Source organism: Rhinopithecus roxellana, chromosome 5 (assembly GCF_007565055.1).
Source record: "Rhinopithecus roxellana isolate Shanxi Qingling chromosome 5, ASM756505v1, whole genome shotgun sequence".
NCBI lineage: Eukaryota > Metazoa > Chordata > Mammalia > Primates > Cercopithecidae > Rhinopithecus > Rhinopithecus roxellana.
The window spans coordinates 107,776,459-107,800,830 of NC_044553.1; the positions used below are offsets into that span (position 1 = coordinate 107,776,459).

Sequence of the window (24,372 nt, forward strand, 5' to 3'; positions counted from 1 at the left end):
CAATACAGTCCTCAAAAAATATAGTCTATCAATTTTTTAAATGCATACATATATATACTCCCCCATATGCAGATTATATTAGTCCATTCTCACACTGCTATACAGATACTACCAGAGACTGGTTAATTTATAAATGAAGGAGGTTTAATTGACTCACAGTTCCACATGTCTGGGGAGGCCTCAGGAAACTTACAATGATGGTGGAAGGTGAAGGAGAAGTAAGTACCTCCTTCACAAGGCAGCACTGGAGAGGGAGAGAGAGCATGAAGGGGGAAGAGCCCTTTATAAAACCGGCAGATCTTATGAGAACTCACTATCATGAGACCAGCATGGGGAAAACTGACCCCATGATCCCATCACCCCTTCTCAGGTCCCTCCCACGACAAGTGGGGATTATGGGGATTACAATTCAAGATGAGATTTGGGTGGGGACACAGAGCCAAACCATAACACAGATAAATGAAAAGCTATTCTAGATTTTTATATGACATGAAAACATTCCACTCATAGGCAAGAGTAACTTTCAAATCATAAACAAATAATCCAAGAAAAAAAATGCTGCAAAAAAATTCAGAAAAACATAGCATGTTTTTATTAACTTTAACTGCAGGCAGTTATAGTTATAGATGTATCAGGATATATCTGTAGTATTTTTTTCTATAGTGTTTGGCTGAATTATCTTTGATGGCTTCATTATATGATAGCAGTTTTGCAAGACTGACTTCTATAGTCAGAATAGAAAAAATAATCTTCTGGCATAATTCATCAGAATTTTATTATATTTTTATTGACAGTTCAGAAAGGTTTCATTCATCTTCAAAAATTATTTTGGGTAGGGTCATGTAAACTTTTAATCAAACTTGAGAAAACTTGTAACAAGTTTCTTTGATATTTGAGCGTAAGATTTCAGGGCATTTTTAATTTTCTTGAACTATGATCACACCTTAAATACTTTTTCAGTTGAGAAGTAGAACAAGGTTGTACAAAAGAGAGGCCCTGAAATACAAGCATCACAGAAAATTAGCCTCGGTACCCTTCCTTACATCATATTTGTCTAAAAGTCTTTTGTGTTTAATATTTATGTAGTTTAATGGCTTTCCTTTGCATATGATAAAATATTGCCTTTGTGGTTCTCTTAAAAATAATGCATTAGCTTCTCTTTTCTTCTTTGAAGTGCACAGTGACTTGTGGCCGAGGGTTACGGTACCGGGTTGTTCTGTGTATTAACCACCGTGGAGAGCACGTTGGGGGCTGCAATCCACAACTGAAATTACACATCAAAGAAGAATGTGTCATTCCCATCCCGTGTTATAAACCAAAAGGTAAAGTCTGTGGTGCATTGTAAATTCAAATCAAATGGTATTTTCCAGCTCCCATTCCAATATTGTAGCATTTCCCTTTCAACTTACTACTTTCTTATAAAAATTGTTTTACTGACAGATTGCAATAGACCTTCCCATCTAGATAAAGAAGTTAGATATATGTGAATTATTCATCTTGAGGGAAAACTGAGCTCCTGTTGATTCTGTACAGATGGAGTAGCTCCTATTTATCTAGTTTTATACTAGCATTTCTTGGTGGACATAAGAAAATTAAATGCAGTCTCTCCCTTGAAGAAAAAGAAGGAGAATGGCAGAGGGGAGATTAAAAAAGGAGGGGAAGGAAAAGTAGAAGGAGGAAGAGAAAGAAGAGCAAGAAAAAGAGGAAGAAGTAGAGGAGGAGGAGGAAATTATTCTTTTCTCAAGATTCTCGTTCTTCTTTGTAGCTACCTCTCCACTGGAGTGTAAGATTTTTGAGGGAGGAATGATGTCATCTTTATCGTGTGTACTAATGCATGGAATGAATGAAAACTTCCAGTTCCCAGTGGAGATCTATGGATGCATTTATAATCTCTCCAGTAGTTCACATTTGTTCGACATGAAAGAGCAGAAATGGGTAGCATCGATGGATAGGAGGATTTGGCATCATTTCTCTGATATATGATCTTCTCTGTACATAATTATTTCCATGTTCTTTAACATTAATCATCCTCATGAAAAGTATCTTCCATCTTGAAATTGGAGAAAAGATTATTCCCAACTATTAGTAAGAAGGACTCCTCCTTAGTATTTGAGAGAGGATGGTAAAACTCTCTTTTGTTATTTTTGAGTTCATTATTCATACAAAGAGCCTCATAATTAGCCATTCAATAAATATTTTTCAGTATGTCTATCTTGCAGAAAAATCACTAGTTACCATGACAGGTGCAGACATTGACTACATAACTCCATCAGTGAAGTCTTTTCTCCTTCTTTCTGCACTTACGATACTTTCATAGCCACTTTCATTGTGTCCACAGTTTCCTTGAAGAACCCCAAAGTTATTTTTATTTCTCACTTCATAGATAAATTATTCCTTTCTTCACATCAAGGAGGCTTCAAAGGACAGAAAGGGGCAACAGTTTGTTTTTCCATGCCAGATGTAATTGGTAATCATCTCCCTCAACAACTACAACAACAGTAAAAGTTTGAGTAAACTATAACACAGACTCTTTCATCCCTCCCAACTTTCTTAACTTTCATGTTATTTGTCTTTCTCTATTAATGTTTGCATTCCATGGGCAAAAATAAAATGTAACCAAAGATAGCAAGCTGATATGGTTGAAGTAAGAGCTTCAATTTATGAACAACAGAAATTGGTATTGATTTATAAAAGGCATTTTTATGTTAACTTTGACAGCATATTCAACTGTATCATGTGATCATTTTGGTTGCTTTTTAATAATGTATTAATTTTTAAAAAATACAGCAGAAATGTTTAATTCATTCCAGCAGCCACCTAATGTATTTTACTAAGGAACTCAACTTGCATTTGAAAAACATGACCTCTTTATAAATGAAATCTTCAGCCAATATGATCATATATCCAACTCCTTAATGATTAATAGTATTTAAGCTTATTGTTTATGTTCTCTTTTTCTTAGAAAAAAGTCCAGTGGAAGCAAAATTGCCTTGGCTGAAACAAGCACAAGAACTAGAAGAGACCAGAATAGCAACAGAAGAACCAACGTGAGTGCAGGACCCTTTATGGGAATAATCAGGGGATAGCCAGTTAACATGATATATGTAATTTTTGTACTCATTGGAGTACAGTGATACATTTAATATCTGAATGACCTGGATTTACAGACTAGAGAGAGCTTGAGCTGGCTAGAATTTTTCTTTATTTCACAATTCAGCAGTCCTCCTTTGGCAGTTTCTCTGAGCAGCACAGAAAAGAACAGTGTTACTTAACTCAAAGCAGATCCAGTGGTCTGTTATACTTAAGAGACTGGGGATAATTTCTAGGTTTTAACGCATGTGATTTGACCATGAACCATCATAATATCGTACAAATAAACCAATCATTCCATGGGTAAGTCATGGTCAATCTCTATAAAATCAATTAAGTTGGAATGCATTAGTTGCTTGAGTGATCATAGGGAAATGGAAAGAACAAGGTACTAAGAGTATTGGAGCTTAGAACCACCCCTGCTAACTACGTGACCTTAGACAAGTCTAATTTTTCTGTCTCTTATTCTCCTTACTTATAAAAGGGGCAGGTTGGGCTTGATCTCTCCAGGGTTCATTCCAACTCAAAAATCCAATGACTACCATCTGCATGTGATTTGATGGATCTGGATTGTAACAGTGCCAGTGGAAATTAAGAATCAAGAGGAAATCAAAGAAGCATTCTGGAGGCAGTTATATAGCAACAAAAAGAGAGCAAGAAATCAAAGGTGCTCTCAGATTTCTAGTCCAGGAATCTATAAGAACAACAGCACCAATGATAGATTCAAGTAATTGAACAGAATGGCTGATTCCATGTCAAACATGTTAAGTCTTTGGTGCTGACAGGCTGTCTATGAAGAGAGTGATTCCCGGAGCATCAGAGGAAAAGGGGTCTCAGCAGTAATCTGGCCACTTTCCCTCTCGGAGCAGGCATTTCTTCTTCAACACCTTCAGCAATATGCAGAGTTCACTGCATTAAGAGAAACCTCATTCTCGTGTTGGGCAACCCAAGTTATTTGCAAAATCTTTTTCTTCTGTTGAGACAGAATAGACCTCCTAATTTGTGTTCTCTGAAGCAGAAAAAAAAAAAAAATACATCTATGCCCCATCCCATGTGATAAATTTTCACAAATACGAAAAAAGCTGCCATGGATCCTGAGAGCTTTGTCCTTCCCAAGTCCATCATTCTTAGCCTTTTCAGCAGGCTTCATGCACTGTTGTTTTTAGATCCTTTCCCAACCTCCTATGCTTTTCAGAACCCACTCTCATTTGTCAATCTCCCTTTTTACTGTGGTCCAGCCCAGTGGTGAGCCCCAGGGCAGTGTGGGTATTACTTCTCTCTGAGAAGGCACATGTGGCAAAGTGGTGTGGGCCAACATAGCTGGCACATCACACTCATGACAGGCACAGAGTTCTTCACGTGGACCACTGTCAGTGCTAGCTATGACCACAGAAGAAACTGTGGACCGTGTGAGGGCGAATGGCTTCACAGTATTTGAGTAAAAAGAGAAGAGTGTTGGGCTCCTGACAGAAGCTTGGAGATTTAGAGGAAGAGGGGGAATCAAAAGAGGAAGATGGTGAGGGAGTAAAGTAGTGAAGAGAGGGAGGAGTAAGACCTAGGAAAGCTTATTATTCCAGAGACCAAAGGAGGAAGGAGTTTAAGGAGGCAAGCAGCAAACAGGATTCATATCTCACAGAAAGACAAGGAAAATCCATGAGGAAAGAGAAAAGGCTGCTTTGATTAACAAGAAAGGCTTTTTCAGTGAATTCTAGAGTAGTAGCATTCAAAGGGTAGAGAATAAAACATTGTGGATATTTCAGAAATAAATTTCCAAAAAGGAAGGAAATGGAGCAATGGGTAGTTGAGTACTAAAGAAGGAGCAAAGATTGGTAGTCAAGCTGATGGAAAAGTCTATGTGTATGTGTTTGTTGTTTTTCATTTTGAAGTTAGGGCAATCTTAAACAAATTAAAAGGATAGGGTTTTGCACAAGTCAGTTAATATCTGTAGACCTTCCAACTGTACAAGGAAGGCATTAGGCTAAATGCTGCTGGAACCTTCTCCCATCTCTGATCACCTACAATCCTGTAAGGGAAGGAGTCTACAGAAAGAAAAGGGTTTGAGACACTTGAGAGAGTGTGTAGTTGTCACAGAAGGAAGGTCACAGAGTCCTCTGTCTAGAATGATGGGTCCTACCAAGATCTTTTGTTTTCAAAACACAGTTAGATGACAGTCAATAATCCTTCTGTATGTCCTCTTTTGGTTAATAGGATTGCAGCCCGTCCAGTTCCCCAAACTAGAAGCCTGGAGTCTTTCTTGGCTCCTTCTCATTCTTCCCTGATGTGTAATTAGCCACTGAGTTGTGCCAACTATATTTACTAAAATCTTCCTTGGTTCCAGCTCCTCCTCTCCATCCAAACTACCATCCTTGTATAGGTCCTGAAGTCAATTCCCAGGACACCTACAGCAGCTTTCTAATTTGCTTCTGAATTGCTTCCCTCAAATCCACCCCTACACAACACAGCCACCAGAGTAGTCTATCTAGGTAGGGTTCAACTCTAATTCCTTTTATTCCTTTTTTTTTTTTTTTTTTTTTTTTGAGACAGAGTCTCACTCTGTCACCCAGGTTGGAGTGCAGTGGCACGATCTCGGCTCACTGCAACCTCTGCCTTCTGAGTTCAAGCGATTCTCCTGCCTCAGCCTCCTAAGTAGCTGCGATTACAGGCACGTGGCACCACGCCAGGCTAATGTTTTGTATTTTTAGTAGAGACGGGGTTTCCCCGTGTTAGCCAGGATGGTCTCGGTCTCCTGAGCTCATGATCCACCTGCCTCAGCCCCAGAAAGTGCTGGGATTACAGGCGTGAGCCACCACGCCTGGCCAAGTCTAATTCTGCCTTTGCAATGTTCAGAATATCTAAATGTCTCTCCATCACTCAAAGATTTATGTGGGTTCATATGCCCAACGGGACATGGCAGGGTATTACTTTTCCTGCTCCCCAGCCTTATGTCTGGCCACCTCCTTTTTTTGCCTTGAGTGGGATGCTCCAGCCACACTGACTTACGGGCTGTTTCTTGCCCACAGCAAGCTGTCTCTTGCCTCCTTCTCTTTAATCACACTCCCCTCTTAGTTGGGAATAGCCTCCACCTGTTAAGTCTTTTTCTGTAACTTTCTTTTTAATCATAGAAAATTGCAAACCTATTTAAAAGAGGAGAAAACAGTGTAATGAACCCCTGTGTCATGTTCATAACCCAGTATCAACAATTATCAACCCAGGGCCACTCTTGTTTCATTGAAACCATCACCACTGCCACTACCCTCTGATCATTTTTGAAGCAAATACAGACAGCACATCATTTCATTCATAATTATGTATCTCTAAAAGAAGTTTTTAAAAAAATTAACCAAAATACCATCAGATACTGTAGGAGTGGGGCTCTATCACCAACATTTTCTTTTTCTTTCGGCTGCCAGATTTTTTTTTTTAAATCATGTAAGAGATATACAACATAAAACTTACCGTTTTAACCATTTTGAAGTGTACAGTTCAGTAGTGTTAAGTGCATTCACATTGTTGTGCACCCATCACCACCTCCCATCTCTCGAATTTTCTCATCATCCCCAACATAAGCTCTGCTCACCTTCAGCAATAACTCCCTACTCTCTCCCACTAGACTCTGGTAACCTCTATTCTACTTTCTGTCTCTTTTTCATTCGACAGCATTTTTTTTTCCCCCCGAGACGGGGTCTCGCTCTCCAGCCCAGGCTGGAGTTCAGTGGCGCGATCTCGGCTCACTGCAAGCTCCGCCTCCCGGGTTCACGCCATTCTCCTGCCTCAGCCTCCCGAGTAGCTGGGACTACAGGCGCCTGTCCCCACGCCCATTCATTCGCCAGCATTTTAAACAAACACCCCAGGTAACTTTGGCAGGGGAGTGGGCATATCTAAGTTTGGGAACCACTGGATCAGATAGTCTCTAAAGTCCCTTTAAAGTTCAGAAAATATTGTTTACTTTATTGAATTAGAAAAGGGGGATATCTGCCGGGCGCAGTTGCTCACGCCTGTAATCCCAGCACTTTGGGAAGCCGAGGTGGGTTTATCACCCAAACTCGGGAGTTTGAGACCAGCCTGGCCAACATGGTAAAACCCCGTCTCTACTAAAAATACAAAAATTAGCCAGGTGTGGTGGCACACACCTTGTAGTCCCAGCTACTCAGGAGGCTAAGGCAGGAAAATTGTTTGAACTCTGGAGGCAGAGGTTACAGTGAGCTGAGACCCTGCCACTACTCTCCAGTCTGGGTGACATAGCGAGACTCTGCCTTAAAAAAAAAAAAAAAAAAAAGAAAAAAACAGAAAAGGGGGATATCATAGAAGCTACAGTGAGGTTCAGGGCCTATATTCATTCCAAGCCTGCCTTTTCTGTCAGCCCCACCTGACTTTGCTAGCGGTTTCTTCCTCCTCATATTCACAGAGCAAAGCTAAAAGGCACTTGACTCCTGAGGGACACCACCCTTTCCTCCCCCTTGTTGAAGACTGAGCAGACAGCACCTGTTCCCTGGCCTGAGCAGCTGCCTCTTCCCACCTTCGGCAATCTCTCCCTCTGTGGTCTCTCTGCAATTTTCCTGCATAATTCACACTGCCTGGCAGTTTCTGGCCTGGTCCTGGCCATCTGGTGTGAAGTTTATAGTTTCCTGCCACCACTTCTGACTCTATTCATTCCCTCGATTTCCAAACAAAACCGCAGCATATCTCAGCTTCCAGTGCATCCTTTTATTACCACTGTCTTTTGTGGTTTGGGGATGCTTGCTTGTTGACAATGAAGGGGAGGGTGAACGCAGCTGTATTTTACATCCCTCCAGTAGAGCCTGCCAAGCCGGCCTGGAGGAGATAAATATTTCTGCCTCTGTGGTTTACCATGGCTCGAGCTCTGAATTTACATAGGGAGCGGATGTTCAAAGGGCTTTTTTGCTTTTTTTTAAATTAGGAAAATAAAAATTATAGCATATAAATCTAAGCCAAGGGAACTGCAGTACTGACTTTCTTAGCTTTCAGCTGTGGAATGTGTTGACAGTTGATATGGTTCATTGGTTCATGGTTGTTTTAAAAGTTCCTCCCTGGAGCCTCTTCGTTTGTTTCAGCAGACTTGTTGCCCTCGCTGTCGTTTTTCATATACAAAAACTAAGGAAATAGGATGGACTTAGCACACCTTGTATGTTTCCTTCACTGCTGTCTTAACTTCTCCATTTCTGGAGATTGTATTTCCTAAAGTCAAATTAGGTGACATTTCAGGAATCTGTTTTTCTAACAACAACAGTGATAACAACAACTAATATTGAGAAGTGCTTTGTGCCAGACCTTGTTCTGAGTGTTCTACGTGGATTAAGTTGTTTAATGCTCACAACAACTCTATGAGGAGGTGCTTTTCTTGTCTTCATTTTGGGCTGAGGAAACAGAGGCATAAAATGCAAAGGAATTGTTTTGGAGATATTAAGTGGTGGATAGTGATTCTATGGCACATAAGACTAGAAAGAGCTGCAGTTTCGTGTCAGATGTCCTGAATTCAAGTCTTACCCATCTTTGGGTTTATCTAATGGAGTAGACAGAGAAGTGAGTGACTGCATGATGGTATTGTAAGGTTGCAATGCATTATAATTACATTATGGTGTTATTTGGGATCAGGGATGGTTTCCGGAAATAGATGATACATGAACTGAGATCCTAGAGTGTCCTACGGCGTCAGAAGAGTAGCATGTCAGGTATTTGGAATAGAGGCTTGTGTGCAGGCTCACTGGCCCATGTAGACCACGCAGGTTACTGAGGTGATCTGATGGGGTTGAGGGGCTGGGGGATGGGCGGGGGAGCAGTAATGGCAGCAAGGATGCAGCTTGAGGAGACAGCAAGTCTTTAGGGTCTTTCATGGTTCACTAAGGAGCTTAGACTTTATCAGCAGGCTGTGGGAGCCATTTAAGGATTTTAACTAGAGAAGTGACATAATCTCAATTACATTTTTGAAAGATCCCTCTGGTGATCTGCAGTTTGTTTCCAGTTATTCACAATGATAAACAAAACTGCAGCGAATTTCAAATTGCACATCTCTAATTGTCTCATTGGACGTAATTTCTGGCATGGAATTTCTGGGCCAGGGATAGGCATTTAATTTCTATTGTCAAATTTCCTTTTAGAGAGAAATCAGTGCTGGCTTCTCTCGCCAGCAGCAGTACTCCAGCTTGCCTTTTTCCCCATACATTCATCAAAATCAGGAGATTATCTTTTTTTTAATGTTATTTTGTAGTATTTTTTATGGTTCATGTTTTGCACTTAACTTTGATCCATGGGAAATTTACTTTCACATGTAATACGTAATCTCAATCTACATTTTTTCCAAATAATTAACCAATTGCCCTAGCACTATCTGTTGAGTAAACTACCCACTTTGGTTTTAAAATGACATCATTGTACACATAATACTCCAGTGCCAGTACCATATTATTTGAATTACTGTGTCTTTTAAATACTTTTTTCTATTAAACTGTGCAAGCACTCTGTAATTGTTATTCCTTTTAAAAATGTTATTGATTGTTCTCAGCTAACCTTACATAAAACTTTAGAGTTGTATTGTCTGTTTGCAACTTCCCCCACAAAAAAACTGCTTCAGCAGTTTGGCTCAGAACTGCATTTTTTTCTGAATTAATTAGGGGAGAAAAAACATCTTTGTAATTTTGAGTCTTGCCATTCAGGGGTATGTGGTCTCTCCATTTATTCAGGTCTTTAGGCTTAGAATCCCCTGAGTATTTTATAACTCAGTTTTCCTCATCTGTAAAATCAGGAAAATAATGATATTTATTCATAAGGTCATGGCGAGAATTATATTAAATAATACATGTAATGTGCTTAGCATAGTGCCTGGCAGCTAACAGTAAGTGTGGCTGAATTCTGGGAAAACTGGTAATTTCAGTATATATATCTGTATATTTATGTAGTGCAACATACACAAACACACACGTGCGCGCACACACACACACACTCAAGAGTTATGGGCTACTTTATTGAACTGTTTTGGTTTTTTCCAAAATTTTTCTGTTAATTTTAGTACTTTTCATAGCTGTGTCATTTTCAAATATGATGATTTTGTCTATTATGTTTATTCTTTCCTAATATTTACACCTGCTTTTTTGTTCTTCCACTATTATTTTCATTTGTATTTTTCTTATCTCATTTTGTTTATTCTTTTACTTTTTACATGTCTGAAGTCATTTTGTGTTATTTGTTTTATCTATAGGTTTTAAAATTACCAGCTGGGTGCAGTGGCAGGCCTCTGTAGTTCCAGCTACTAGGGAGGCTGAGGTGAGAGGCTCACTTGATTGAGCCCCAGAGTTCAAGGCTGCATTGAGCCATGATCACACCACTGCATTCCAGCCTGGGTGTCACAGCAAGACCCTGTCTCTGGAAAAAAAAAAAAAAAGAGAGAGAGAGAGTCTGTTTTTAAAAGGAAAGTTTAATCCATTTAAATGGAGTTTTATTACTGATAGTTCCGGTCTCCATTTTAAATATTTCCTTGTTTCTGATGTTTTCCTACATGATCTGTATGAACTTGATTTGTTTTCTATATTAGCAGGAGATTTATCTACTATAATTTCATTTTTTAACAAACTCAAACATATATAATTTTTGTCATAAATATTGAGAATGGTGCCATTTCTGCTGATTTCTCCAGATTTAAAATGAGTAAATTGGCATTTGTTGTTGTTGTTGTTGTTGTTTGTTTTTTGTTTTGAGATGGAGTCTCACTGTGTCACCCAGGCTGGAGTGCACTGGTGTGATCTCAGTTCACTGCAACTCCACCTCCCAGGTTCAAGCAGTTCTCCTGCCTCAGCCTCCCTAGTAGCTAGAACTGCAGGCCTGCACCACCACACCTGGCTAATTTTTTTTTTTGGATTTTTAGTAGAGACAGGATTTCACCATGTTGGCCAGGCTGGTCTCCAACTCCTGACCTCAAGTGATCTGCCCACCTTGACCTCCCAAAGTGCTGGGATTGCAGGTGTGAGTCACCATGCCCTGCCAGATTTCATTCTTTTTAATGGCTGAATAGTATTCTATTGTGTATATAGGCTGTATTTTTTTATCCTTATCCATTTATCTGTAGGTGAGAACTTAGGTTGATTTTGTATCTTTACTATTGTGAATAGTGTTTTGACAAATATACAAATGCAGATATATTTTTGATATAATGATTTATTTTCCTTTGAGTAAATACCCAGTAGTGGCATTCTGGATCAAAGGGCAGTTTTATTTTTATTTTTATTTTTTATTTTTATTTTATTTTATTTTTTGAGACAGAGTCTTGCTCTGTCACCCAGACTGAAGTGCAGTGGTGCGATCTTGGCTCACTGCCAGCTCTGCCTCCCGGGTTCACGCCATTCACCTGCCTCAGCCTCCCGAGTAGCCGGGACTATAGGCGCCCGCCACCACGACCGGCTAATTTTTTTGTATTTAGTGGAGATGGGGTTTCACCGTGTTAGCCAGGATGGTCTCGATCTCCTGACCTCATGATCTGCCTGCCTTGGCCTCCCAAAGTGCTGGGATTACAGGCGTGAGCCACCGCGCCCGGCTGGCACTTTTATTTTTAAGTCTTTGAGAAATCTCCATGGAGGTTGTCCTAATTTACCTTCCTACTGACAGTGTTTAAGTGTCCCAAGATATGTTTTTCTTTCACTAATACATGCTACCTTCTTCTCTCATGCTGAAGAATGATTTTAGCAGTTGGATATTTGTGTTTTGTTTCCTCATTCTGGAAATAGAAAAATAAATTATCTAAAAAAGCATTGTCAAATTGTCTTTGGATTCATATACTGTCATCCTGCATGATCTTTAAGTGCTTTTGTATCCTCTGATACAGGTGAGGCTGTGTAGAATAATACTAGCAGCTGTTGTATACCCTTTAATTACTTCTCTGTACCTCAGTTTTCTCATCTGTAAAGTGGGCATAATAATATTTCCTGATAGGGTTGTTGTTATAAGAAAATGATATAATTTGTTTGAAGCACTGAAGACAGTGTCTCACATGAATAATAATGCAATGAATGTCTGATGTTACTATTTTTATTTTATTGTACTTATTGAGCTTTCAACTCAGACATCATTACATTTAATCCTCACCCAATCCCATTAGGTAGGTACTATTATTGTTCTTATTTTACAGAAAATTATTACCTTTGTATTTGAATAACAGTTTTACTGGACTCCTATTCATACGACTCCTATTTTCTCTCTCTCTCAAAACTCTTACTGTATTTTTTCCTGATTTTGAATGTTGTGTGCATCTGAGGTACCCCTGTCTTTTTGTTCCTATAGGAGACTTACTTTTTGTGTCTAGACACCTAGACAATTCTTTCTTTATGCTCAAAGCTTTGTTAGCAAGGTATACTCATTTTCCATAGCTGCCAAGACCACAAACTTAGTGGTGTAAAACAACACAAATGTATTATCCCACAGTTCAGTGGGTCAGAAGCCCAGTAGATTCAGCTGGTGTCTCTGTTCCAGTTCCCAGTAGGCCAGGATCAAGGTGTCTGTCAGCCTGAAGTCTTCTATGGGCAAAAGTCCACTTCCAGGCTTATTTGAATAATTGGCAGAATTCAGTTCCATGCATTTGTAGAGCTGAGATCTTCATTTCCTTGCTGGCTGTGGGCTGGGAGATTGTTCTCAATTTCTAGAGGCCACCTGCATTCCTTGGCTCATGGTCTCATCCATCTTTGAGCCAGCAACAGTGGGTGAGTTCCTCTTACACTTCAAATCCCTCTCGCTTATTAGTCTACTTACATTTCTGACTCCAGCCAGAGTGATGTCCTTGCTTTTAAGGATGTCTGTGATTCTATTAAGCTCACCAAAGTAATCTGGGATTATCATCCCATCTCGAGGTCACACCTGTAAATTCCCTTTGGCTGTGTATGGTAATGTATTCACACATTCTAGGGATTAGGGCATGGGAGTACTTGCAGGGGTGAGGAGCCATTATTCTGCCTACAATTCTAGGTTTTTATGTTCATCGTTTTAATTACTTTTTCCTGGAAGAGAGTGTACCTTTTCAGGATGTATTTCAGTCACTTTTTTCATGTTTTATTTCTGAGCACCTTTTCTGTTTCATGTGTTGGAATCTCTACGTGAAGAATCCAGTTATCTTCAGTATTGGATTACCTAGGTTCTCTTTAACTTAGTCCCTTAAAATTGTGCTTCAGAAAATCAATTTTATAGAGATGTAGTTTACATACAATAAACTGTGTCTATTTAAAGTGCACCAGCAATGAGTGGTTTTTTTTTCTTTCTTTTTTTTGAGGTGGAGTCTCACTCTGTTGCCCAGGCTGGAGTACAGTGGTGTGATCTCAGCTCACTGCAACCTCTGCCTTCTGGGTTCAAGTGATTCTCCTGCCTCAGCCTCCCGAGTAGCTGGGATTACAGGCATGCACCACCATGCCTGGCTAATGTTTTGTATTTTTGGTAGAGACGGGGTCTCACCATGTTGGCCAGCCTGGTCTCGAACTCCTGACCTCAGGTTATCTACCTGCCTCAGCCTCCCAAAGTGCTGGGATTATAGACGTGAGCCACCACACCTGGCTAATGCGTTTTGACAGATGTATATACCCCTCAAACCCCAGTCCCACTTAAGATCCAGAACATTTCCATCCCTACAAAAGTTTTCTTTGCAGCTTCTCTTTCTCTCAATGCTGCATTCACTTCCAAGTCTGGCCTCTGTGTCATTAATTTGATCTTCAGCCATGTTTGTTCTGTTTTTTCCTAGTTCTGAATTACTTGTTAGACTTGTGACAATAGTGTTATTATGTTTCACAGTTGATTTCCTCAGCTCTGCCATTTTCCATTTTACTCTGTTGTTTATCATCTCATCTCGAAGCTCTCACATCAGTGAAATGTAATTCTTTTTCAGTTCTTCCATGTGCAAAGACATAGGTAACACAACCTGTTCCTCTGGTTGTGTTTTGCCCAGACATGGCTCTTTGAATGTATTCCTTCCTTCCTTTAAAAAAAAAAAAATTGGTGAGACAAGATTCAGAATTGTGTGGTATAATATCTTTAATTTAAATAAAAAATAATACATAGAAGGAAATCATGCTGGATCATGTGTAAGTATTTTTTAGTTGCCATGGGTTTTTTTTTTTTAACCTTTAAGTCACTTCTTGTTACTTTGGATGGAACTAACATTTACTTTTTAAGGGTACTTTTTAAAAGATCATTGAAAACCAGCTTGAAATATACAGAAAACCTAGGAGGACATTGAGTATAACCATTATTTGTCCTGCTGGGAGTTGAGGTGAACATTTTTGTTTGTTTTTTTGAGATGGAGTCTCACTCTGTTGCCCAGGCTGCAGTACAGTGGCACAATCTTGGCTCGCTACAACCTCTACCTCCTGGGTTCAGGTGATTCTCCTGCCTCAACCTCCCAAGTAGCTGGGATTACAGACATGCACCACCATGATTAATTTTTGTTTTGCTTTTTTTTTTAAGTGGAGACTGAGTTTCACCATGTTGGCCAGGCTAGTCTCGAACTTCTGACCTCAGGTGATTCACCTGCCGCAGCATCCCAAAGTGCTGAGATTACAGGTGTGAGCCACCCTGCTTGGCCGAAGTGAACCTTCTTACCTCATCTCTTCTGGAGATTCTCAATCACCAAGATATAGAAGTCCAATCTGAATGAAAATATCTACTTCCCATTAAAACAAAATCCCAATTTTTAAGTTTTTATTACCAAGGAGAAAAGAGAGAAAAAAATGACCATAAGGTAGAATATGCACATGCTTAGAAACTTTAAACCTTTTAAAGATATAAACTAAAAACCTCCCTCTTTAAACACTCTAGTTCCTGACACTTTCAGTTGCTTCCAGAAGAGAGAAATTATACATAAACCAGGACACATACAAACATGCTACATATGGGATAGTTCATATACTATGATCTCTTTTTTCTAAAATCAAAAAATAGTATATAGATATATATAGATCGTGTATGTTATAGACTGTAGCATATATGTATAATGTATTTATTTCATGTAACAATCTTCAAGAGAAGACTGTTCTTTATCAATTCATACCTAAATCCACATCCTTTTAAATGACTACATATTATTACACTGTATGGATTCCTCATCTTTAACCAGTCTTCTTTCTGATTCTACCATAAAAGTAGCAAAGAAAGAAAAGAAACATCAAATATTAACTCCAGCATTGCCCCATCCTGGGAAGCTGAGCAAGCCCTCACATGGAATCTGAGAATTAGAGAGAAGGGTTCCACACTAACAATTTTCAACACAGTGAACAACATGTTTTGTGTTGATTGATATTTCTTTGCAGGACACGTATATAGCAATGGCATTTCATTCTGCTGATTGGGGGTGTGCTTTTTTGGACAACTATATTCAAGTCTTGCCTGGGGAAAAAAGGTTGGATGACTCTGTGAGAACCTTACAACCCTGTCTTTCTGAGGTTAGAAATATTAAGCTTTGGAACTGCGTCTTAAACAAACATCTTAGCAGTGTTTTCTCAAGTTATTTAGTAGAACGTAATCCCATGGATAGGGGTCTGTATTCACTTAAGTTTATGAAATGATGCACATAATATTTCTCTCTTAAGCATTTGTATTATGCATTTGTGTTTCATAGTCTTTGGAAAAGTTTTGTGGTGAATAAATCTGTTGAACATTATTGAGCCCAAAGTTTTCAAAACTTATTCTATTACTGAACCCTTTCTCCTCTATCACTTATTAATATCTCAGGATACAAAGTGTTTCTTCAGAGTATCTTAAATATATCTGTCCCTACGGAATCTGGTTTTCAAATTCTGTGCAGGGGTCCAGTAAAGGACCAGATAGTAAATATTTTAGGCATTGTAGGCCAAATGGTTTCTATTGCAAATATTCAGTTCTTTTAGGTAGCACAAAAGCCATAGACAATAGGTGGAAAAATGAGCGTGGTTATATTCCAGTAAAACTTTAGTTATGCACAGTAAAATTTAATTTTATGTAATTTTCACATGTTACAAAAGATCTTTTTTTCTCCCAGCAGTTTAAAAATGTAAAAATGATTCTCAGCTGGTGGGCTGTACCGAAGATAGGTGGGCCGCATTTGACCTGCTAGTCATAGTTTGATGACCTTTGATTTAGTAGATAATAAATCAGAATAAGAATTAAATCCTTTGTTCAGCAAGATTGTGCAATATTTCTTTTGTTTTAAAGAAGATCCAGAAGCTTTGTGCACTTGTATATTAAACATAAAAGAATATTAAGGCTTCATCTACTCTGTAAAAAGTGTTTAAGATAACCTAAAATTTAGCTGCTAAACTTGAGACAGTTTAATACTACTATGCCCATTACAGAGGATAAGCTCAATACTAATTTACTGAGTAAATATTGGTGAAAATCTCCATATTATCAAGGAAATTAGATTAGAAATGATCTCTATATGATGGTTTATTTATTACTAAATCTTAAAGAAAACCTTTGTAATTTTCCCAAAGGCCGTAGCACAGATTCGAATTATAAAATGGATGTAAAAGTAGAATATATATTTAGTGAATTACTCTTTCTGTTGCTAGTAAGAATTGAAAGTTTGTTAACTGCATTATTGACCATCAACAAAAGTATAGAATTCCAAATGTGTGGAATTCCCCCAAGTGAAGCTGATTATTTTTGCCTTCACTGAATGTGTCACTCCTCCTTTTCTGGCCTATATTTAATGACCCTCAGTGTCCTTTTCTGGTGGCTCCCTGGTTTTCCCTAGGTTCATTCCAGAACCCTGGTCAGCCTGTAGTACCACGTGTGGGCCAGGTGTTCAGGTCCGCGAGGTGAAGTGCCGTGTGCTCCTCACATTCACGCAGACTGAGACTGAGCTGCCTGAGGAAGAGTGTGAAGGCCCCAAGCTGCCCACAGAACGGCCCTGTCTCCTGGAAGCATGTGATGAGAGCCTGGCCTCCCGAGAGCTGGACATCCCTCTCCCTGAGGACAGTGAGATGACTTATGACTGGGAGTATGCTGGGTTCACCCCTTGCACAGCAACATGTTTGGGAGGTATTTGAACCTTTGCTTAAGGGACAGTTATGTTGTGTGTTGCTAGTGGTTTGAGAAATTACTCAATCAGGTAAGCCAAATATGCAAATTAGCAAAAGTCTAAAGGAGATGAAGTCATTCAAATAACTGAAAATGATACTTTTTCTTCTTTTTCTTTCCTTTTCTTTTTTTTTGTAGTGATTATTTTAGAAAGGTAAAGGAGAGTGGTCCTATATCCTAACGAAAACAAGTATGTTTCTTTGCCTAAGAATCTGCATAACTGAGATGGGGTGGGAATCTCTGGTTCATATGAAATAAATGGGAAAATGCAGAATGGATAAGTTAAGGCAATCTTGTTCATAAATCAGTCTTATAGATTGAGGTGGCCCGGAATTGCATTATCTGATGCAACTCTAGATCAGAGTCTGTCCTCAGAAAATATTTGGGTTCATATCCGCACATTGGACCAGCACCTACGGGAACAAACTAATCACCATGATTTATGTTTGTGTACATCAGGGTGACATACACAGCCAGGAAACCCTGTTAGGATTAAAAAGTGGTTGTACAGTCAGGTGACCCCAAAGGGGTGAGAAGTTGGCCCCCTGATGATTTATGCAATTTAGAATCCAAAAGGGAGTGAAGGAGCGGTCAGCAGGAGTCCAGATAGCCACTCTTGAGGGCTCTGTTGAAAGTAAAAAGATAGAAATAACAAATAAGAAAACTGTATCTTTTACTCACATGAAGGAGACTGGGTCTGACCAGGAATCCAGAGCTCCGGTCACCCCATTCTTTGACCCCTGACTGTGCCTTGCAGCCAGCTGTTATGTAAAGAACTTGGTGCCTGAATGTGCTCTGCTCTCGGTCCAGCCAATGGTGGGAAAACCACAAGGAGCTACTGTCTTAGAGCTCTTGGCTCAAGATCATGCTTTACTCCTCCCAATAGTCTTGAGCCCATTACTTGAAACTCCTTGTCAAGTTGTGGAGCTCATGGCCCATTCATTGTGCCTGAACCCCTCACTCCTTAGCCTGAATTCTCAATCCTTGTCATTCAGTCTCTATGATTTGGTTGTGTCTGTCTTTCTCTTTCCTGTCTAATTCAACTTCTATACCTGCCTATCCTTGCCACTTTTTGTATAACCTTGCTAGCCTGGCAGTAAACCCAGCTGAAGTGGCATGTGCCTTATCCTCAGGCTGCCCCTAAACTACTGCCTTGCAGACATAGTTGCACATGTGGACTTCAGGTGTCTTAGCTGCCTCTGGATTCTTTCTCCCTCTTACTTGCTTCTGTCTGGTTGCTAAAAGTCCATGCCATCTAGCTAGGAATTTAGTCTCTCTGGTTTACTTGAACCTTAAATATCTGCTTATCTCTTCCCTCCACAGCACATTGTCTGGGTTGCCCCCCACACTGCCTTGTGTCTGTTCTTGCCCAAGCCAAACTCCTGCCCTCTCTTGAGTTCAGAACCCTGGACACATTTGTTTGTTTGTTGTTGTTTTTGTTTTTTATGTCTTGGAAACCTCAACTCTAACATGCCCTTGGCAATTTGGGAACTGGTGCTTTCTCTTGATGGGTGGGGAAACCCTCTAGAGATAGCCACTGAGATGCAAAGATGGTCCCCTATTCAATCACAATAATACATACCTGGAACTTTCTACTGTATGACTACAAAATGCCAGCTGTCTCCATTGCTTCTGGGCCACTACATTGCTGCAGTCTTACTAGAGACTTGGAGCTGTGTCTTTCATTAGGAGAGCAGAAACAAGTCCAGCTGTTGCTTGCACACCCCAACATCTACCTTGTAATCTCAAGCTTTTAAGTGCTGTTGGTAGAATCCTTGTTTTTGTCTTCTCCTGACTGGCAAGATCCCCTCAAGTTGGGAAAGCATAGCATGCTGGGTACTTGGAACTCAGCAGACCAGTCAGAGTTGCCCAAAGAGAGATGACCAGGTAAATTCTAATTCAGCTGAGAGAGATTGCTGTTAGATCTCATTTTTGGAGCCTTTTACTAAAATACTAGAATCTACCTTGTGTTCCCAGTACCCACTGAGATGGCCCTCGATTCCACCTCCAGGATGGCTGAACTCATGGGATAAATTTCTCTTTTTTGTTTTCAGTAACAGCTTTATTGAGATATAATGCACACACCATATAATTTATGCATTTAAAGTATACAGTGTAGTGGTTTCTAGTTACAAAGCTGTGCAGCCATTAACATAATCAATTTCAGAACAGTTTCCCAAAGAACACTATATCCTTAAGCAGTCATACCCCATTTTCCCTCAAACGCTAACCCGTGGAAACCACTACTCTCTATTATGGACATCGCATATAATGGAATTATATAATATGTGGCCCTCTGTGACTGCCATCTTTCACTTAGCATAGTATTTTCGAGGTTCATCTATGTTGTAGCATGTGTCAGTACTTCATTCCTTTTTATGGCCAAGTAGTATTCCATTAATACAATATTTTACCCATTCATCGATTGATGGAAATTTGAGTTGTTTGCATGTTTGGGGTATTGAGAATCGTGCTGCTGTGAACGTTCATGTATATGATTTTACATGGACGTGTGTTTTTATTTATTTTGGTTATATACCTTGGAGTAGATAGAATTACCTTTGAATCCATTTAAAATATGTTAAGTTTTTTGACACTTGACTAATTGAGTTTGATTATCCTTAGTGGCACTGTGCACCTTTTGCCCTGCTATGAGAAGAGAAGCTGCCTTGCATCTGTCAGAAATGCAATTCAGTATTCAGATGGATGATGTTAAGGTGCCCATTTGCTTTATGATATACTCTTGTGTATCTGGAGCACATTTTACACATTTTAAAAGAGCTCAAGTTGGTAGCCTTTTACTACTCAGGTAAGCAGCAGTTTAGTCTTATAAGGGTATATTTTATTGTTTAATCCTGGAATAATATTATTGAAATGAACCTTGGATACCTACTAACCCAGATTTTATAGTTGAGATTATATATTTTAAGATTATATATTTTAAGCTGAGACTCAGAGTCCATCATAAAGCCAACAATAGAAAATGAATAACTTGATTCTCTTTCGTTAGAGAAGGTTGACTGAATTATAAGTACATGTAATAAGCTTCCTAGCTTTACAAAAAGTAATATTTTTAATTTCTTGAGTTCAAGATTAAAGTTCCTTATAATAAATAACTAAATCCTATAAAACTGAAGAGCTAAGGCATAAAACCAAAATCCTTTATAAAGGCCGGGATGGAAATTGTGGGTGAGGTGACTCAGGCCTGTAATCCCAGAACTTTGGGAGGCTGAGACAGGAGGATCTCTTGAGGCCCAGGAGTTTGAGATCAATCTGGGCAACATAGCAAGACCCAGTCTTTAGGAAAAAAAATGAAATAAAATAAAATAAAGGCTGGGAATTGGGTACCTGCTCTGTGTTAGATTCCATGGTTCTTCACCAAGTTCTGCACTAAATCTTCAGGGATATAAAATAAATAGAACATATTCTTTGCCTTGATGGAGCACAGCTTTTGGTTATTTTGGTTTTACTGTCCTAACCACACTGCTTATAGTCAGTGGTACTTGCCTCTGTGATCTATTTCAATGTGGTTAGGTAAGTTCAGCTTCCATAAGTCCAATAATGTGTGAGTTATGAATGTGGGCTTTTAGCCTTCACCCAGGATAGCAGAGAGGATAAGTCTACAATGACTGACAACCACAATAAAATGAAATTTACACAGGCATGTATTTATTTCTTCAACATTCTTATTTTTGCTAGAAAAGTAATATACAAATTACAAGTTTCTGAAAAGATAAATTTTGGTCACATTCTGATATTCTGTATCCTTATATTTTCTAACCTATCTTCACATCATACAGGAAATAAGAATAAATCCATTTGTTGTAATTACTGATGCTTAAGATCCTTGCAGAAGTCTCTTTTCACATTGGGGTAGCAGCAGAGAATTCTTTTTTAATTCCTAAAAGCATGAAGACTCCAGACACCAATCTCCAGCTTCCAAAGTGTGTGTATGTATTTATGTATATGTATGTATGCATGTACTCATGCAGCAGTATCTGTGTGTGTACATACATCACATACATGCACACACATACACATGTACATCTTGGAAGATGTGCCTACCTTTTTAGTACCCTCTGGTAAGGTTTTATAATTTATTACATCATAAACATTCCTTACTGAAGTTCTTCTTTTATATTTTATATTGTTTGTTGTTTTTATGACCTCATTTTTTTACCTTTATGTTTTTTAACAACACAGGCTAGGAGTATTTATGTGGACATTTGAGACCTGACCCCAGTATGAACCCCAGCTCTGCAACTCTCTTTGTGCTGTCTGTTTAAATTTGTAGAGGTGTGGTTTATTTTGCTGTAATGATAGGAGTCATACCTACCTCATTAGGCTTAATGAAATAATTAAATGTGAATATTAAATAAGGTGATGTTCAAGAGTGTTTAATAACAGTGTGTGGTACATTGTATATAATAAATGTTAGTGGGACAACTATTTTACAATATAATAAAGCATTCCTCTTATATTGGAATGCTTTGATTATTTCTCTTTTTAAAAATCTGACTAAATTGCTGAACACTTTAATACTTCTAATCATTTTTCAGCCTATCTTTATGAGTTTTCTAAGTAAATGATCATCTGCTATTAATGATGATTTTATCTTTTCCTTTCCAGTGGTTATTTAAGTTTCACATTTTATTGGCTTGTCTAGAATTCCAGGAACAATTGTAAATAATGTGGATAATGCCAACCTTGTCTAGGTCCTGTCAGTAGCAGAGATCTCTTTATTGTTTCATTTAAAAACAATGTTCTACAAATATTTATTGTATGTTTCTATGTGCCAGGCACTGGCCTAGGTGATAGTGACTCAGTAGTTCCTAGCTTTGGAACTGAACTCTAATAGGGAAAGTGCATTCATCACATAATCATACTCACATGTATATGGAATTACCACTGGTTACAGCAATTGCAAAAGAAGTATATGGTGCTATGAAAAGGGGCATTTGACCTAATTACACTTGAATTTAAATCTAAAAGATGAGGCATTAGCTAAACAAAAGGGGGTTGGGGGGCGTGGCACACGGATAATTTCCAGCAGAAGGAGCCTATGCAAAGGCCGGCAGAAGGGTGCATGGTACATTCCAGGAATGGAAGAAGCCAGGCACAGTTGGAGTACTGGGAATGAGACAGGGTTTAATGTGGCATGCTGCTAGACAGGAAGGCAGAGGCCAGACAATTACGGCCTTACAGGCTATGTTGCTTTGAGTCTATCCCAACATCAATGGGAAGTCATTCAAGTAATTAAAGTGGGAGTTATGTGACCAACTTTTTATTTATTTCAAAAAGGTTAGTCCAGCTGTATTGTAGAGAATGGATTAGAAAGAATAAGGATGTTGTGAGAGCGATCACATAGGAAGCTATTGCCTATGCCAGGCAAGAGCTCGGACCGGAATGGTGACCGTGGTAGAGATGGAGTATGGTGGATGACTTTGAGAGACATGTAGGAAATAAAAGGATCTGTCACTGGAGTGCGTAAGCAGGAGTGTGATGGCAAGTCTGAGTCCTAAGATTATTTTCTGAGATGGTGAGTGCTAAATGTTGGTGAGGGAACCCATGAGTTCATTTGTGGACATAACACTTTTAAGATGCCTCTTGACTTCCAAGTGGAGATGCTAAGTGGTCAGTTGGATGTGTGAGTCTGAAGTGAAGAGGAGTGGTCTGAACTGGAATGGTACATTTATGCATCATCTTTGTATCCAGGGATTGAAGCCAGGGGCATGGACAAGAATTTTCAGAATACTATGAGGAGTGCAGAGGGTCTAGGACTAAGTCTTGAGGAAATTCAACATTCAGTGGCTGGGTGAAGGACACTAAGCCGCAAAGGTCTGTGAGAAGAGATCAGCGAGATATGATGAAAACAGAAGTCTGTGGTGTGGTAGAAACCAGTCAGCTGTGTTGCATGCCATGCAGAGGCGGAGAGGAGAGGGTTCAGCATTGGCACTGGGTTCAGCAATGTGAAGCCACTGGGGACTTAAGGAAAGGTCATTTCAGTGGAGGAGCTGAGATGGAAACCAGATTTGAAAGGGTTGAGGAAAGAATGATAAGTGACAGAGTGGAGATGAATAGAGGAGTTTTGTTTTGCAGCAAAAATTGGCCGTGTTAAAGAAGACAGAGAGGAGGAGATGACTAAGATCTCCTTGTGGGTTGAGGCAGATCTGTGTGGGTGTGGGTGAAGGGTGGTGTTATTTAATGTTGGAGACCCTTGGGTACATTTAAAAAGCTCTAGAATGAAAGTGACAGACAAAGTAATAAATACGTTTTCTAAGAAGATGGAAAGGGATGAAACTCCAAGCACAGTCGTGGAGATCAGTCTTAATTCATTGGAAAGGCAGCTTCTAATTGTAATAAGCAGGGAAAAGGCTAGTGAGGATATGAGAGTAGGTGGGTTTGTATGCTTATAAAAGGAAGTTCCCATCTGGTCATTTCTGTGCTTTTGTGCATATGAATATTTGCTGAAAGTGATTGGTAGGTGAATGACAGATGTTTGAGGTAATGATGTAATTTTATTATACTGCTGATTATAATATGCTATTATTTAATTTAGGTCATATATATAAATATATATGAATGATACTGATGCATGTAAATGTACTCTATTTTGCATAGTGGAGTACAAGAATTCCTTTCTACAAATGGTAAAATGGGAATGAAGATTGCATTGGCCCACTATGGGCTCATTTGAGCATACTCCCAATAGAGATGTGTTCCCGGTATGGTACATTAGCAACTGCCGTTTTGTTTTCTCCAAATCCCTTCAAATCATGACAGGCCTCCAGCTGTAGTTTCCTCCAGGTCCTCTTGACATAATTGGTCACTTCCGCTCAGGCTCCAGTGGTTTATGATGCCCTTCCTAAGGCCAAATGGCTTTCAACAATCCTTAATCTTTACCAGCTGGTTCCTAAAAAGAACTCACCTATTTGAAGTGCTACAAAACTTGCACTTTAACACCAAACAGGATACCTTTGGATCCATAACATATTATGCTTCACCCTTTTTCATTACCTGGTACTTTACAGTAGTACCCCTCCAGTCAAACTAGCTAATCAGCAGAAAGAGAAAAAAATTAACTCTTCTTTTCAATATGATCCTAGGCCTGTGTGTATGTGTGTATTTTGGAAACAAAGAACATCATTATATATAATATAGCATTATACAAGCCCACACTGTATGAAGCAGACCTCTTTTTTCCTCGTATAGGTTTAGGTATCAGGTTTATAGTAGTTTTGT

The 24,372-nt window shown here is 39.2% G+C and overlaps 1 protein-coding gene across 5 annotated transcripts in view; it reads left to right on the top strand.

Moving 5' to 3' along the window:
• The window catches only part of ADAMTSL3 (ADAMTS like 3), a 421,728-nt gene that overhangs the window by 273,159 nt on the left and 124,197 nt on the right, over positions 1 to 24,372 (top strand). For all 5 annotated transcript variants that reach the window (XM_030931695.1, XM_030931696.1, XM_030931693.1 and 2 more), the window contains exons 14-16: positions 1,175 to 1,322; positions 2,963 to 3,047; positions 16,805 to 17,091. In XM_030931695.1, the coding sequence (XP_030787555.1) occupies positions 1,175 to 1,322; positions 2,963 to 3,047; positions 16,805 to 17,091 (520 nt within the window). The remainder of the gene's footprint in view (positions 1 to 1,174; positions 1,323 to 2,962; positions 3,048 to 16,804; positions 17,092 to 24,372) is intronic.